The 15081-nt window shown below is 37.0% G+C and overlaps 1 protein-coding gene and 1 non-coding gene across 2 annotated transcripts; both read left to right on the top strand.

Moving 5' to 3' along the window:
- The first annotated feature begins 749 nt into the window (after window positions 1-749).
- LOC114404735 lies at window positions 750-856 on the top strand. The gene has a single exon (XR_003665127.1). It is a non-coding gene; the product is annotated as a small nucleolar RNA R71 (small nucleolar RNA).
- Window positions 857-3478: 2622 nt separating this feature from the next.
- On the top strand, window positions 3479-3802 carry LOC114375703 (uncharacterized mitochondrial protein AtMg00810-like). The gene has a single exon (XM_028333555.1). The coding sequence runs from the start codon at window positions 3479-3481 to the stop codon at window positions 3800-3802; it is 324 nt and encodes a 107-aa protein (XP_028189356.1).
- Window positions 3803-15081: the final 11279 nt, after the last annotated feature.

The raw sequence follows: 15081 nt of genomic DNA, 5'->3' as shown, positions 1-15081 counted from the left end.
TTAAGCTCTGAATGAAGGCTCTGGTCTCTTGCTGAAACTACATGTTCTGCATAGTCAGTTGCCTCACAAGTTCTTCGAGGGAAGGTTGTGGAGGGGCCTCAACTGTTGGTTGTTTCTGGGGTTGTTGCTGTTGTTGGATTGGTGGAGGAATGTATGGTCTGCTTGGGCCAGCAGCATTTTGGAAGGAAGGAGCAGGCTGCTGTTGTTGTTGCTGAGGGCTGGACCATCTGAGGTTAGGGTGATTCCTCCATCCAGGGTTGTATCTGTTGCTGGAAAGGTCATAATTGCTCTGCTGTGGTTGATTTTGCTGCTGAGGTTGAGGAGGTCTATTGTAAATATTTGCAGCATAAGCTTCAAGCTGCTCAATTGCTCCAGGTTGCTGCATGGAAGGGCAAAGGTCTGTATGGTGGTCAGCAGAGGAGCACAAACCACAAACCCTTGCGACAGGTACAGATTTCTGATTCAAGGCCAGCTGGGTTACCAAGTTGACCAACGCATCCAGTTTGCCTTCAAGCTTCTTAGTTTCAGATGATGCAGATGGGTTTGTAGCTACCTCATGCACTCCTCTAATGACTATGGCATCATTTCTGGCACTAAACTGCTGGGAGTTGGAGGCCATCTTCTCAATTAAATTTCTGGCTTCAGCAGGAATCATGTCTCCAAGGGCTCCACCACTGGCAGCATCTATCATACTTCTCTCCATATTACTGAGTCCTTCATAAAAATATTGGAGAAGAAGCTGTTCTGAAATCTGATGGTGGGGGCAACTGGCACATAGTTTCTTAAATCTCTCCCAGTACTCATACAGGCTCTCTCCACTGAGTTGTCTAATACCTGAGATATCCTTCCTGATGGCTGTGGTCCTGGAAGCAGGGAAAATTTTTTCTAAGAATACTCTCTTAAGGTCATCCCAGCTCGTGATGGACCTTGGAGCAAGGTAATACAGCCAGTCCTTTGCCACTCCCTCTAATGAATGAGGAAAAGCCTTCAGAAATATGTGATCCTCTTGGACATCTGGGGGTTTCATGGTGGAGCAGACAATGTGAAATTCTTTCAAATGTTTGTGCGGGTCTTCACCTGCAAGGCCATGAAACTTTGGAAGCAAATGAATCAATCCAGTTTTAAGAACATATGGGACATCCTCATCAGGGTATTGGATGCACAAGCTTTCATAGGTGAAATCAGGTGCAGCCATTTCCCTTAGAGTCCTCTCACGAGGTGGAGGTTGTGCCATGTTCTCAGAATGTGCAAAATTAGAATGCTCAGAATCAGAATGCTCAAAATTATAATGCTCAAGATCAGGATGTTCAAAATCACCAATAACAGAATGCACAGATTCACCAGTTATGGAATGCTCAGAATGATCAAAAGGTATAAAATGATGCCTAACTGATCTATGAAATGTCCTATCTATCTCAGGATCAAAGGGTTGTAAGTCAGATGGATTGCCTCTAGTCATACACTACATTCAGCATGCACACAACTAGTTGCCTTGTCATGTAAATAAAGGTGTAGGTTTGAACTACAGCTACCCTCAAATGATATCCAAATGACTTGAAATTTTGTGAGCAACCTTATAAAATGATGATAAGATAGCACAAAAAATTTCAGACAAAAATTCAAAGTCTAACTATGAAAGCTAAAATTGGTAGGTTAAGAAAAATAAGTGAATAAAACTTGAAAAATAAAAAACTTTTGACAAAATCGCTTTTTTTTGGATGATGGAGACCTCAGCACGCCATAGGCCGGCTGCCATGGTGTAGGAAATTTTTTTCTACCCCAAATGCATATATAATAATTGCGATTCTGATAACCGGAGCAAAAGTTATGGCCGTTTGAAGTTTTGATAAACACAAAATTTGCTACTTTTTTGGAACTTTCAAATCTGACCAAACTAAAGGCTCTAGCTATTTTCCCCACAAAATATGGATTAAAAGAAGTTACCACAAAAAAATTCAGCCAAAAATAACAATCCTAGCTACTAAAACAAAAAATCCCAAATAATTCAGCATGGGTGGTCGCTAAAATCCGTCTCTAATTGATTTCTACTACTACTCTGTTTTTCCGCAAGCTGATTTCTATTACTACTCTGTTTTCAAGCACAATCTTCACAGCAAAACACCCAAGACTGAAACAGGGGAAACGCTTAATGGTAAAACTGAAACAGAACACACATTAAACAAAATACCAGGACACTAAACAACACTAACACACATACTAACACAATACTAACAATTAAACATAAAACACGAAAGGATTAAACACACAACACTAGCTGGCTATTATGAACCTTTGGACACTGCTCCCCGGCAACGGCGCCAAATTTGATCGAGGTCGTACCCGAATCAAATAAACATGAAAATGCAGTAACTAGGAAGTGATCCTAGGTCGTTTCCCAACGAGCAGTGACAAGCCAAATGTTCATAATATACTTGCAGTAATAGTAACAATGGGGGGGGGGGTTTGGTTGTTTGGTAATTAAAGAGCATAACAAATAAAATGGAATATGAAACTACTAATATTGAAAACGGGTCGTTTCCTTTGATTCAGAAGCCACTCTCTTATCCTGGGTTATGGAGAATTCGTCCCTAACAGTCAACCACTTAATCCAACCCTATTTCAATTTACTAAGCGAAAATCAACTTAGGGTTTTCAATACGTGATTAGGCACCACATACACCAGTTAGCCCTTCGTCCATTAAGCATGAACGCAAGTTAGGCTCAGAGGCAATTAATCGAACACGAAGCGTGCACTGATTAATATTCACGAAATTGGGATAACTGGTGAAGGGAAAATTGCCAGGAAACCACATTACAAACGAAACCTCAAAGAGAGTTGGGCTTCGTCCTCAAAAGGAAACAACACCAGAAAATCTAGCCTTCCATGGATTCAAACAGAAAACGCAAATGAAACATGAAGCAGAAACGTAAATAAACAAGAACGTAAATGAACAGAAGCGTAAATGAACAGAAACGTAAATGAAAGTAGAAGAAGAAGCAAGAATGAACTCGTAATTAGAAGCAGAAAACGGAAATTTGCATTAAGAAAGGAAACTGTAACAAGGGAACAGAAAAACGTGAAAACCTAAAACCAAAGCTCTGAATAATGAAAATAGCATAGCAGAATAGAATGCCCTGCACGAATCCCAAGGCAGCTATTTAAAAAGAGTCACTCAAAGTCACTGGGCCTTATTACAATACTCTGGCCCAAAATGAAATAAACACTGAACAACATAAAATAAAATTGCGAAATTTCCTAATTAGAAATTAACTAAGGTAAGCACTGCTTTATTTGCCCTCTTCAAGTCCACAACCAAAATCCGGATTAAGCCCAATGTTTCATTAATTCCTAAAATTAGATTAAAAACATCAAATTAGCTAAATGAGCCCAAATAATAAAACTGCCTAATTAATTGACAATTAAGACCAATCAATAATTAAAATGGTGCAAAAAGGGTTTAGAAAATAGAAGAAAATGATGGCACATCATCGTCTAAGTTATTTTCTTGGTCTTGAGGTACATTATGGTGCTAACGGTATTTTTCTAAGCCAAGCAAAAAATGCCCATGACATTTTGGAAAGGGCAAAATTGTTGGATGTCAAGTCCATTTCTACGCCTCTTGCTTCTGGTATTCGATTGACAAGCACTGGAGACCCATTTCCTAATCCAACCATTTACCGCTCTCTTGTGGGAGCATTACAGTACCTCACAATCACTCATCCGGATCTCTCATATGTTGTTAACTTTGTCAGCCAGCTCCTGCAGGCTCCCATCACTGATCATTTCCAAGTTGTCAAGTGAATATTGTGCTATGTCAAGGGCACCTTGTCCTTTGGCCTATCCTTCACTCGGGGATCCTTTCTTCTTGTTCTTGGTTACTCTGATGCCGATTGGGCTCGTTGTGTTGAGGCTTGTCACTCCACCTATGGCTACTCGATATTCTTGGGAGGTAATCTTGTGTCCTGGAGTGCTAAAAAGTAGCCCATTGTTGCTCGTTCCAGCTGTGAATCTGAATATCGGGCTATGGCAAATGCAGCAGCTGAGCTAATGTGGTTCACTCATTTGCGGCGCGATCTGCATGTTTACTCTACTCCCCCTACTCTTCCTTGTGATAACAAAAGTGCTATATTTCTTTCCCATAATCCGGTTGCTCACAAGCGTGCGAAGCATATTGATATTGATTACCACTTTGTTCGCGAGATAGTTCTCTCCAAAAAGCTCATTACTCAATTTGTTCCTTCCTATCTTCAACTCGCCGACATCTTCACCAAAAGCCTGTCTCAACCACTTTTTCAGTTTTTTCGTTCCAAGCTTTGCGTTGGCCCAAATCCAACGCTTTGCTTGAGGGGGGATGATAGGAAAGAAAATATTTGATTGAATAATTGATTTAGTCTTTATATAATTCATTTATTCATTCCTTGATTATAGCCTCTAGATTGATTTAGTCATTCCTTAATCGTAGGTTCTAGATTTTCTGTAATCTCTATTTATTGTACCCTTGATATTCTCTAATGCTATTAGAAGAACAATTATACCAATCCTTACATTATCCATATAGATTTATTAATGTAATATATGTTTACTTGTGATGAATTATTAATAGAATTAAATCATCTCATATTATTGAGTAATATAATAATATTTTCATGATGTTATAAATATAAATTATTCACTGATTTTACCCTTAACTAATTTCTATTAAAAAAATTTAATTAACAATTTTAGTTGAATTTCTCTTACTGTTGAGGATAAAGCTTATATTTTTATCTAACACTAATAAGATTTTGCATTATATTCTTAATGTTATCTATTGTTCAAGTAATAGTGATTTTGACAATAATAATTTTGATCTTTTCAATTTTTAATGATCAATAACCTCGTGATTTATCTTACAATATTCATAAATTATAATCCATGATGTAGATCTTCAGAAACTACCAGTACGATTTATTATGGATAGAGCTGGTTTGGTTGGAGCAGATGGACCAACCCATTGTGGGGCATTTGATATCACATACATGGCCTGCTTGCCCCATATGGTGGTCACGGCTCCATCAGATGAAGCTAAGCTGATGCACATGGTTGCAACAGTAGCAACCATAGATGACAAACCAAGTTGCTTTAGATTTCCAAAAGGTAACGAAATTGGAGCCAGTTTGCCCCTCAATATGATTTAGTTTGATATGCAAATGTACTCTAGTATTCCATGTTAAGTGAAAGACATATCAATTTTTGAATTATCATGGTTGAATTCTTAGGTTAAAGTTATTTTAACATTCAGAACTTTTGGATCCAGAACATAGTTTACATATTTGAATTTGAGTACTTCTAGTGTATAATTTGATTGATTGGTTGTTGCTTTAACCAAAACTATGCTAGTCTTTTACCCTCTTAGTGATCATATGGAACATATGATATCCAATTTTAGGACTTGAATATGCGTCAAATAATTCCCAAGTTGAAGAAGTCTACTTATTGGCTATGTGGTGAGAGACTTATTTACTTCAACATTGATGAAGTGGTAGTTTAATCTCTATAATATGAACTTGTACTTCTTGTTAAATTCATAATCTTGGTTAAAGGGCTATGATCATGCAGGAGTTATACTAAAAACATAACATAGATTAGAGATGTTGTTCCTCTTATGCTAGGATTTTTCTTTTATTTTTCCTATGTTGTTCCATGGAGTCAAGGGTTGTCATAGGCGGAATGCCATGTTATCTATAATTTGAGATATGCTATTTATATAATGTATGTTTGATATCTCTGAATCCATTTCCTTAGTTAAAAACCTTGTTAATTTTACTGCACTTACCTTTAAATCATGAGTATCATTAAATTGATGACAAAAAATATTTTTAAATTTTTTTTAAAAAAATAAAACAGATGGTGTCACAACCTACCCTTCAACGGGAGGGCGAGACGAAAAGCAAAAGCGCGTCTTTCCAAAAAGAAAAATGCGTGGGAATCGCCACCAACGTTTATTCGAGAAAAACATTATATAAACCAAAAAGAGGTCTGTCAATTTTGAAAATAAGGGTTTGAGAGTGGTTTACGCATGGGAAATGTATTAGCACCCCACATGTCCGTCACAAGGGATAGCAGCCTTTAATCAAGTGTGCGCGACGTGACTTTAGAATTACTTACTTTTCCCTTTTTTATATTTTTTATTTTTTTTTGGGTCGACAAGGGTGTTGCTCTTGCTCCTACGTATCCTTAGGCAAGATAAGGAATTCAGACCTACGTGGTTCTTTAACATGAGAAATTTTGTGTGTCAAATTGTTTTTATGCTTTTGAAAGTTTCACTTTTAATTAATAAGAACAAAAGAGGGTCGTTGAGGCGTTGGACCTTGAACAATCCCAAGTGACCTTGATGGAGAGAAAATCAGTTATGCATTGGTTTTAATAACTTTCAATGTCTTTAAAAGACAACTTTACGACGCTAATGATTGGTTAAGATTAAACTTTACAAAAAAAAAGATTATTGATGATAGAAGGAGAAGATGAATATGCACAAAACAACAAGGGGGACCCCTAAGGGTGCATAGATCACATTCAAATATAAAAAAAAAAACTAACCAATGGTCACATGAAGAACACCGAACAAAGAACGATGTAAAGATTGATCACAGTCGCAATTTGGCAACGCCTCAGCTTCGTTTCCTCTTCTTTCTTCTTCTTCTCTCTTATTTCTCTTAATTCCCTTCACTCTTCAATGCAAGAACCCCTCCTCATCCTCCCCTTCACGCATATTTATAGAAAAAGGGCACTTGGGACAATGGTAGCTCGCCCAAGCAAGCTAAGGATTACTCCTGAAGTAACTAGCTTGCCCAGGCGAGCTAGTTCCTTCACCCTGAAGTCATTTGGGGGCCAAGGCAAGCCAGAGGCTAGCCTGGGCGAGCTAGGGTCTAGGAAACTCAATGAAAAAACCTTTTGTGCCTCCTTTTTGGTATATTTCACATTCTTGATCAAAACATTGAACGATCTTTCGTCTTATGTAGTAACTGGTGTCGAACAACGCAGTTCGGCTAGCTATAATCAAAACATCAGTGAATGATAGTCCCTGGATGAAATTAGGGTCTGATAGACAATTATTTAAAAAATTGTCTTAGCAAGTGTATATTCTAAAACGGTTCATAGCTAAGAACTGTCTTAGAAGGGTACTTTTTTAAGACGGTTGTTAGATAAAAATCATCTCAGAAAGGCAACTTTCTAAGACGGTTCTTAGTTAACAACCGTCTTAGAAGAGTATCATTCTAAGACAGTTTTTCTAAGAACCGTCTTTGAAGAATACCCTTCTAAGATGGTTTTTTTAACCATCGTCGAAAGTCTTGAAAGTGATTTAGAACCGTCTTTGAAAGTGGTTTAGAATCATTATTGTAAAGTCTTTTTCCAGTAGTTTAGATTTCCCCTTTTAACATTGTTCACCTTCCTTGTTGAGGTAGGTTGTGGTTGAGAAGTAATTTCTTGTGTCAGAGTATAGATCCCATCTTTGTACACTTGTCCTTATCAACATTAATTGCTTTTTGTCTTACATAGCCTCGCTTTTCTAACCCCAAATTAGTCGTTGGTGTCCCTTGATCATGAAAACTATTTTTGTATCACATGTAAGATTTAGTTTTCATAGGAATTAATCATTTGGAAGTAGCACCCATTCACTCCCTAGGAAATAATCCCCACTTAGTTTATTAAGAGTCTAACTTTATAGATTTTGTTCCCATAGAATGAGCCAGCAACAATTTAACAATTGGTATTAGCAAAATTTAAGTGCCACTTGGCCTTAGAAGTAAGCCTAGGAAAAATTATTACTGATTTACTCAACAAATAATTATATTGTGTATCTGATGTTATCAATTTCCATAGCTGAGAAAAATCAATTGTGAAAGAGTTATAAGTGTCACTGTACTTTTGTCTTGAATCTTATAACATAGTTGTATTTGTTTTCCTTACTACACATCGAAACTGGTATCTTTATTTGCTATGGTGTTTCTTAACTTCCTTATAATAAGCATTATTTTCTTATGTAAATTGCTTGGAACTCATTGCTTGAATTAGAGTGTGTTTGAGTTCTCTTTAAAAAACGTTATTGAATTCTTAAAACTATTAAGCAAAAATAAAAGGTGAACATGGGTAATTTTGTTTCTAGTTTTTACCTGACTGAATATTAATCTAATAAGCTACATATTTTTTCAACTCTGATACATCCCTACATGATTTCCTTTTATGCTAAACCCAAGTTAACCAAGTAACAACAATGATTTTATAATATGAATCATAAGTAAACATTGACCTTTCTTCTTGCAGCTGTTATCATTGAAAGAATAGAAGAAGCTCGTCAAAATAAATCAGAATGAGTTCTTGCTAGTTGGGTACTTGGGCAAGATGAGCAATCAGACAATCTTTAACAATAAGTATGTATGTCCTCCTTGCTCCGATACTTAAATAATAGGTTTTAACATCGTCTTGTTAACATCGGTTATGATAAAAATCGATGTTACGAAATACGTGGTGACATTTTTGTAAATAAAATATCATTATTAACATCGATTTTAACAGCACGATTTTAACATCGGTTATTTGAAAACTGATGTCATCAGCACGATTTTAACATTGGTTATTAGAAAACTGATGTCATCTAAGCACTTACAACATCGATTTTTAAAAAACCGATGTTAACAGGATGATTTTAACATTGGTTTTTAAAAAATCGATGTTGTGAATTCTTAAACGACATTGGTTTTCAAATAACTGATGTTGATGTTTTTAAATTAGGCCTCAACCCTTTTCTTTGTCTCGTGAAACCCATTCTCTCTCTCTCAACCCCTTGTCTCTCTCGAAACCCACTTTGCCGCTACACCTTCAACCATCACCATCCGAGCAACCATGCTCCCCACCAGAAAGGCCACCGTTGTCGACCTTTGCCGCTTCTTCTCCAAACCCAACCCCCACATCTTCTAAAACGTGATGGAGTTTCTACTAGTGCGCTACCACAGAAGGCTGGACTTGGATGCAGTGGACTCCGAGGGGAGGACGGCAAGCCACGTGGTGGCAAGGGAGGGGCACGCGAGGGTTACCCAGTTCTATGTTACGATTTGGGAAACCTTAATCACGTGGATTCAAAGAAGTGGACCTCACTCCATTACGTGGCATGGAAGGGGCACGTGAAGGCTGCAGAGTGATGGTGATGGCAAGGCAAAGCAATAGCCTCTCTCTCTTCAACTTAATGTTTTGTGTTGTGTTTCATTGCACCCTCTCTTTGTTCACACTTAGGTTAATAAAAAGGGAACAACAACTACCACCAGGTTTCTCTCTCTCTATTCCAATCTCACTCCAACCAAAAATATTAACTCTTCATTGCTAATTGTCTATCACGCTTACATATTTTGATTCTTTCACTCACTTTGTTGTTGTGTAGGCTACATTTCAGTGTTATCGTTTCTACTCTTTATTTTAATGCAAATTATTGTTGTAGTTCTTGTGTTTGGAATTTTAATTTTATTTCTTATGGCATGTGATTTTTGGTGTTTTATTGATTTATGGTTTATGAAACTGAACAATTGAATAGTTTGCAATTCATTCCTAGGTTCACTTGGCAATTCGATAGTGTTTTGTTTTTGCTGGTATGATATTCTTTTTAATTTCTTGTTCCTTCTTTGAACTTGCCGAACTCCCAGGATGTGACAAGCCTTTCCTGATAATAGGGTAATAGAAGTGACAAGTTGTTAGTAATAGTAACGCAGGCTCTCGGAATTTTCAGAGAAGGTTTTTTCCTTACATGTCTTACATCATATGCTCATTGTGTAACATGGCAACTTGAATAGTTGAATCATCGTGCCCCTCAAGTCGCATTCTAAATCTTTTTTTGCCTTAACTTGTTTGCTTCTTTTTAGATGGTCTCTCACCATGCTAGCATATTAAATTTCAATATACATTTTTTTACAACTAGTAGAAGTTCATTAGAGAAGGTTACATATTAAATGGCAATAACACCTTTTAGTTCCTCAGCTATTACTAAGATATAGTATCACCAAAAAGGTTTCACCATCCAGCCACAAGTGAGTTGCATGATTGAATATTTGTTTTGTAGAATGTTAGTAGTATAGGTGTTCCATAATAGCAATTTATGAGGCACTCATTGCATGAAACAAAAATAGGTTTGTAGTTCACTAGTTAGCAGTCCTAAAAATCCTTTTCATGATTCATGTTGATGCACTTGTATTGCACCGTGGGAAAGGAATATATTACTTTTTAAGTTTTGACATTGTTTTCTGTATCATATCGATCACCCGTGATATGTAATCATAAGTTAGGTGTAATTTGTGATGTTTTTACTTGTCAATGACAATAATTTTATTGTTTGGATATGGTCTTAATTTCTCAAAAACTAGGGAATGCATTCCATCCTATCTGTCATACCCTAATTTCGTTCGGGGACTATCATTTGTTGATCTTTTGATCATTGCTAGTTGTTAGTCGCCTTATACGACTAACTTTTGTATAGAAATCATTTTTCAAAACATGTATAGTTCCCCAATTTATGGTTATTTTGGAGTAATTTTGTAAATAAATTTTGTTTTATGGATAAAGTTGTCTCTAGAATATGTCCATTGGATTTAATGATGAAATATGTGCAATTTCAGGTGAAAAAGAGGCTAAGTCATGAAGTGCCAAAAGTGACAGTTGAGCTTAGCTCATCAGTGGGCTAAGCGTGCATCCATCGCTAAGCGTAGCTTCAGCGTGCTTAGCATGACAGAAGAATCTGGCAGGGCATCAATATCAAGGCCGCACACTAAGCATGAGATCAGTGCGCTAAGCGCAGCAGGTGTCTTCTGCCAGGCTCAGCGCACGACTGGCGCTAAGATCAAATCCACTTACTTGCGCTAAGCGAAATGTCGTGAATTTAGAGCCTATTTAAAGCCTGTCTACTACAGTTTTAGGGTAACAACTTGAAGAAGGGCCCGACACAGAATTCCACAGCACACCACAATGCCTATTTCGGGAAAAGAGCTCTGGAGGCAGCAAGAGGAGCAACTTTTGCATAGATACCTAGGTTTTGTAAGCTTATTATTAGGGTTTCTTTTGTAATGGCTGGCTAAACACCCTAGTTGGGGATTTCTAATGAACAGTTGATGTAAATACTTAATATCCAATTGATTATGTTTTTTGTGTTCAATGTTTCCTTCAATGCTTCATGTTTGTATGCTTTTGGTCTGATCATCCATTTGTGTGCATAGTTAGGTGACTTTAGCATTGGGAAATGTATATTTGCCTTGGAACTTGATTGAAGCAGGATCAAAACTTAGTCTTACAAGAGGGATCTGCGGATTAAGTTTTGGTTTTAATTATGTTGTTACAATAATGTTGTTTAGTCTAAGTCTAGTCTTACAAGAGGGATCTGTAGACGAAACTCAGTTTAAGTTAGTCTAAACCTAAGAGGGTCGTCTAAATTGGGCCTAGTCCAACATGAGGGATCTGAGGACGAAGCTTGGATTGATTCGGTCTAACGAGGGATCGAGGTTTAGTAATTTATACTACAACATAGAACACAAGAGCATGATTGATTAGAGAAATATATTTATATGTGTCAGCTTGTTCGTTAGAAAGACCCAACATTTTCTACCTACTGTTGTCACTTTTACTTACCTTGCATTTTATAGTTTTTGGCATAAAGGTTTAGTTTAAATTTTGTTTGAAATTATCAATCATACATGTTCTCTCAACAATGCTTTATTTCTGAACTTAACTCGGGCTAACATTAGTTCCCTGTGTTCGATACTCGGATTCATCCGTTTTAATTTTTAAATACTTGACGATCTGGTGCGCTTTTTGGCAAACTGGATTTCCCTTGAATATATTTGTATGAAGAAAAAGTGGAACAAAAAGTAACCGCAAGGGAAATCCAACACTAGTCGACTTACGGTGTTGAACACCAGTTATAGTGCAAAGCAAGGAATCATTCAGTGTTTCGATCAGGAATGTAAAAGATACCAAAAAGGAGGGGCAAAAAGGTCTTTTTATTGAGTTTCTTGGACCCTAGCTCGCCTAGGTAAGCCTGGGTCCCCAAAAGACTTCAGGGTGAAGTAACCAGCTCGCCTGGGCGAGCCAATTACTTCAGGAGTAAGCATCAGCTCGCCTGGGCGAGCTGCCATTGCCCAAGTGCCTATTTTCCTATAAATACGCATGCTAGGGAGGCTGAGGAGAGGTTCCAAGGTTTAGAAGGTGAGGGAATTGAGAGAAGAGAGAAAGAAGAAGAAGAAAGAAGAGGAAATGAAGTCGAGGCACTGCCAAATCACGATTGGAATCATTCTTTACTTCGTTTCTTATTCTATGTTTTTTGTGGGACCGTCTATTAGTTTTGTTTTTAAGGTTTGAATGAGATCTATGAACCCTTAGGGGTCCCCCATGTTGTTTTGTGCATATTCATTTCCTCCATCTATCATCGGTGATCTCGTTTTCTTTGTAAAGTTCAATCTTAACCGATCACTAGTGTTGTAAACTTTTCTTTAAAGAGATTGAAAGTTAATAAACAGAACCAAGATAAAACCAACTCATAACTAATTTCTTTTTATCAAATATCACTTGAGATCGTTTCAAGGTCCAACACCTTAATGATTGTCTCCGTTTTTCAAATTTAAAAGGTTATTTCAAGGTCTAACAACTTAACGATTCTCTCCACCTTTTCAAAATTTAAAACATTGTTTCAAGGTTGAATGCCTTAAACAATTTTTTGTTCGCAATTAAAATGATTCTTTCAAAAACAAAAATCAATTTAACACACAAACTTTCAAACTTAAAGAACTACGTAGGTCTGAATTCCTCATCGCACCTGAGAATACGTAGGAGCAAGGGCAACACCCTTGTCGACCCCAAAAAAATAAAAAAAAAATATTAAAAGGGAAAAGCAAATAATTCTGAAGTCACATTATGCATACTCGATCAAAGGTTTTCGTCCCTTGTGACGGGCGCGTGGGGTGCTAATACCTTCTCCATGCATAAACAACTCCCGAACCCTTATTTTTAAATTCGCAAACCTTCTTCTTTTTGGTTTTTCTAACGTTTTCCTCGAATAAACGTTGGTGGCAACTCCACACGTTTTCTTCATGAGAAGACGCATCTCTACTTTTTGCCTTGCCCTCCCGTCGTAGGGTAGGTTGTGACTGATGGTGACTCCACTGGGAACTGTTAGAGAGTTAAGCCATTCAATTAGTGTGCAGTGTTTATCATGACTTCTTCTTTATTTATGTTCCCTTTTGTCTTTTCTCTTTTGTTTTGTCCATATTTGTATATAAAATTTGCTATGTTTTTATGTTTGGTGTGTGTCTGTCTATCTATTACATTCGTAGTTAGAAATATTTTTGTTCTATACACACATGAAACCTACACTTTTTTCACACACCGTTAGATGTTGGGCCCTATACCCGGGTCTGTGTGAGCCATAGGGAGTGGAGGTTGATCTATGGTCATGTTGGGTCTCTGAACCGCTTGATAATAGTGAAGTTTCATCTAGAGTTTTCCTCTTTTGGTGATGCATTGTCGCTGATAGTCCCTATCGCCACAATGTATTATCTAAGAGGATGATATCTCTAGAGACTGGTAAGATTACATGAAAGTACCCTTGGGAGTTATCACTAGAAGTGGACTTTTGTATCATTTCCAATAGATTCTTGAATTAGGGGGCACATAGCAAACTCACTCTGGCTTGTTCCTTGATCGCATCATGCATCTCTTAATGGCATCATAATGGACATATCATTCCTGCATTTATCATTTATCATATTCATGCATTGCATTTGCATAAGTCATTACTTTATCATGCATCTTCATTTAGTATGCTTTTGTTCTGCCAATTGCATATATTCTATTTTCATTGTTCGCATGTTATGTTCACTCATGCATGATCTCGACACATAGTTGCTCATGCCTTGCATTTTCCTCCTAAAAAAGAAACATTTGATTGACTATATTTCAAATAAAAAATAACAAGTACAAACATTCATTTGACCTCATTTTATCATTCTTAAAAGTTTTCTTTTTGAGAGAAAAGTGAGTTATCAAGAACATAAGTCATTTGACTTAATCTGTCAATTCAAAATCCTTTAAATATTCCTCATCCTTGAATATTCTTTTTTTGAAAACCAGCACAGTTTCTTTCTTTTTTCCTTGCTACAAGGTCATGACAAAAGACAACCATAGATACCTCAGAGCCCTACACCGGGGCAATGAGAGGCACCATGCGTGACCCTCAAAGTGAACCTAGGGCCAGATTAGAAGTTCTCACTCAGTAGGTCGAAAACCCGAAAGGACGGCTTAGGCAAAAATTAAGGTTAATAAAAAAGGATAAAAAGAAAAAAAAACAATCAAGAGCGTGTTTATCAAGGGTTTGGTCCCAAAATCCAAAATATAAAAGTATATAGTCAAGATTTGAAATGACACATGGTTGTGTTTCAACATCCCAAACACTAATTTGTCCCTTGCTACCCCCTCCAAGCCAAAGCATATTTGTTTTCTAAAAGCAACACAAAAAACAAAATAGAAACCCTAAGTAGGAACCACCGCTAAACCGGCGGGAAGAGCAATGAAAACAACACATGCATGAAGTTAGGCAACAATGAAAGAGAAAGAGAAAATAAAATCCGCCAAAGGCGAGTGAAGAAAAAGAGAGACAAAAGATCTCCAGATTTTACAAGAAAGACACAAAAGTGCAATAAGGATTAATGTATAAGACAAAAGGAGTAAAGCCCAACCCAAAAAGTACAAGCAAGACTCCCAAGGTTCTTACTCAATGTAACCCATAAATACTCTTTGGGCCTCTCTGATCCTTTCTTTCATAGCCCTCTTACCCCTGACCACGTTACAAGCCCAATAAAGCCCATGTGGATCAAGGAATGACTAATTTTGCTTTTAAGTTTGGATTCTTAAATGTAACCCGCACACGCTTGTGACTGTTTAAAATATATATATATATATATATATATATATATATATATATATATATATATATATATATATAAAAGAATCCTCAAGGTTTCGCACTTGCACATTTGAGAAGAAGACTCATTCGACCAGGAGCTCGTGGGAAA

The sequence above is a fragment of the Glycine soja genome, chromosome 2, assembly GCF_004193775.1.
Source record: "Glycine soja cultivar W05 chromosome 2, ASM419377v2, whole genome shotgun sequence".
Classification (NCBI taxonomy): domain Eukaryota; kingdom Viridiplantae; phylum Streptophyta; class Magnoliopsida; order Fabales; family Fabaceae; genus Glycine; species Glycine soja.
Note: the sequence above shows the minus strand (reverse complement) of the source record. Positions and strands in the feature narration are given on the sequence as shown.

What these genes read in the sequence shown, in the direction of transcription:
- LOC114375703 (XM_028333555.1), top strand. Translation starts at nt 3,479, where the DNA reads ATGGCACATCATCGTCTAAGTTATTTTCTTGGTCTTGAGGTACATTAT.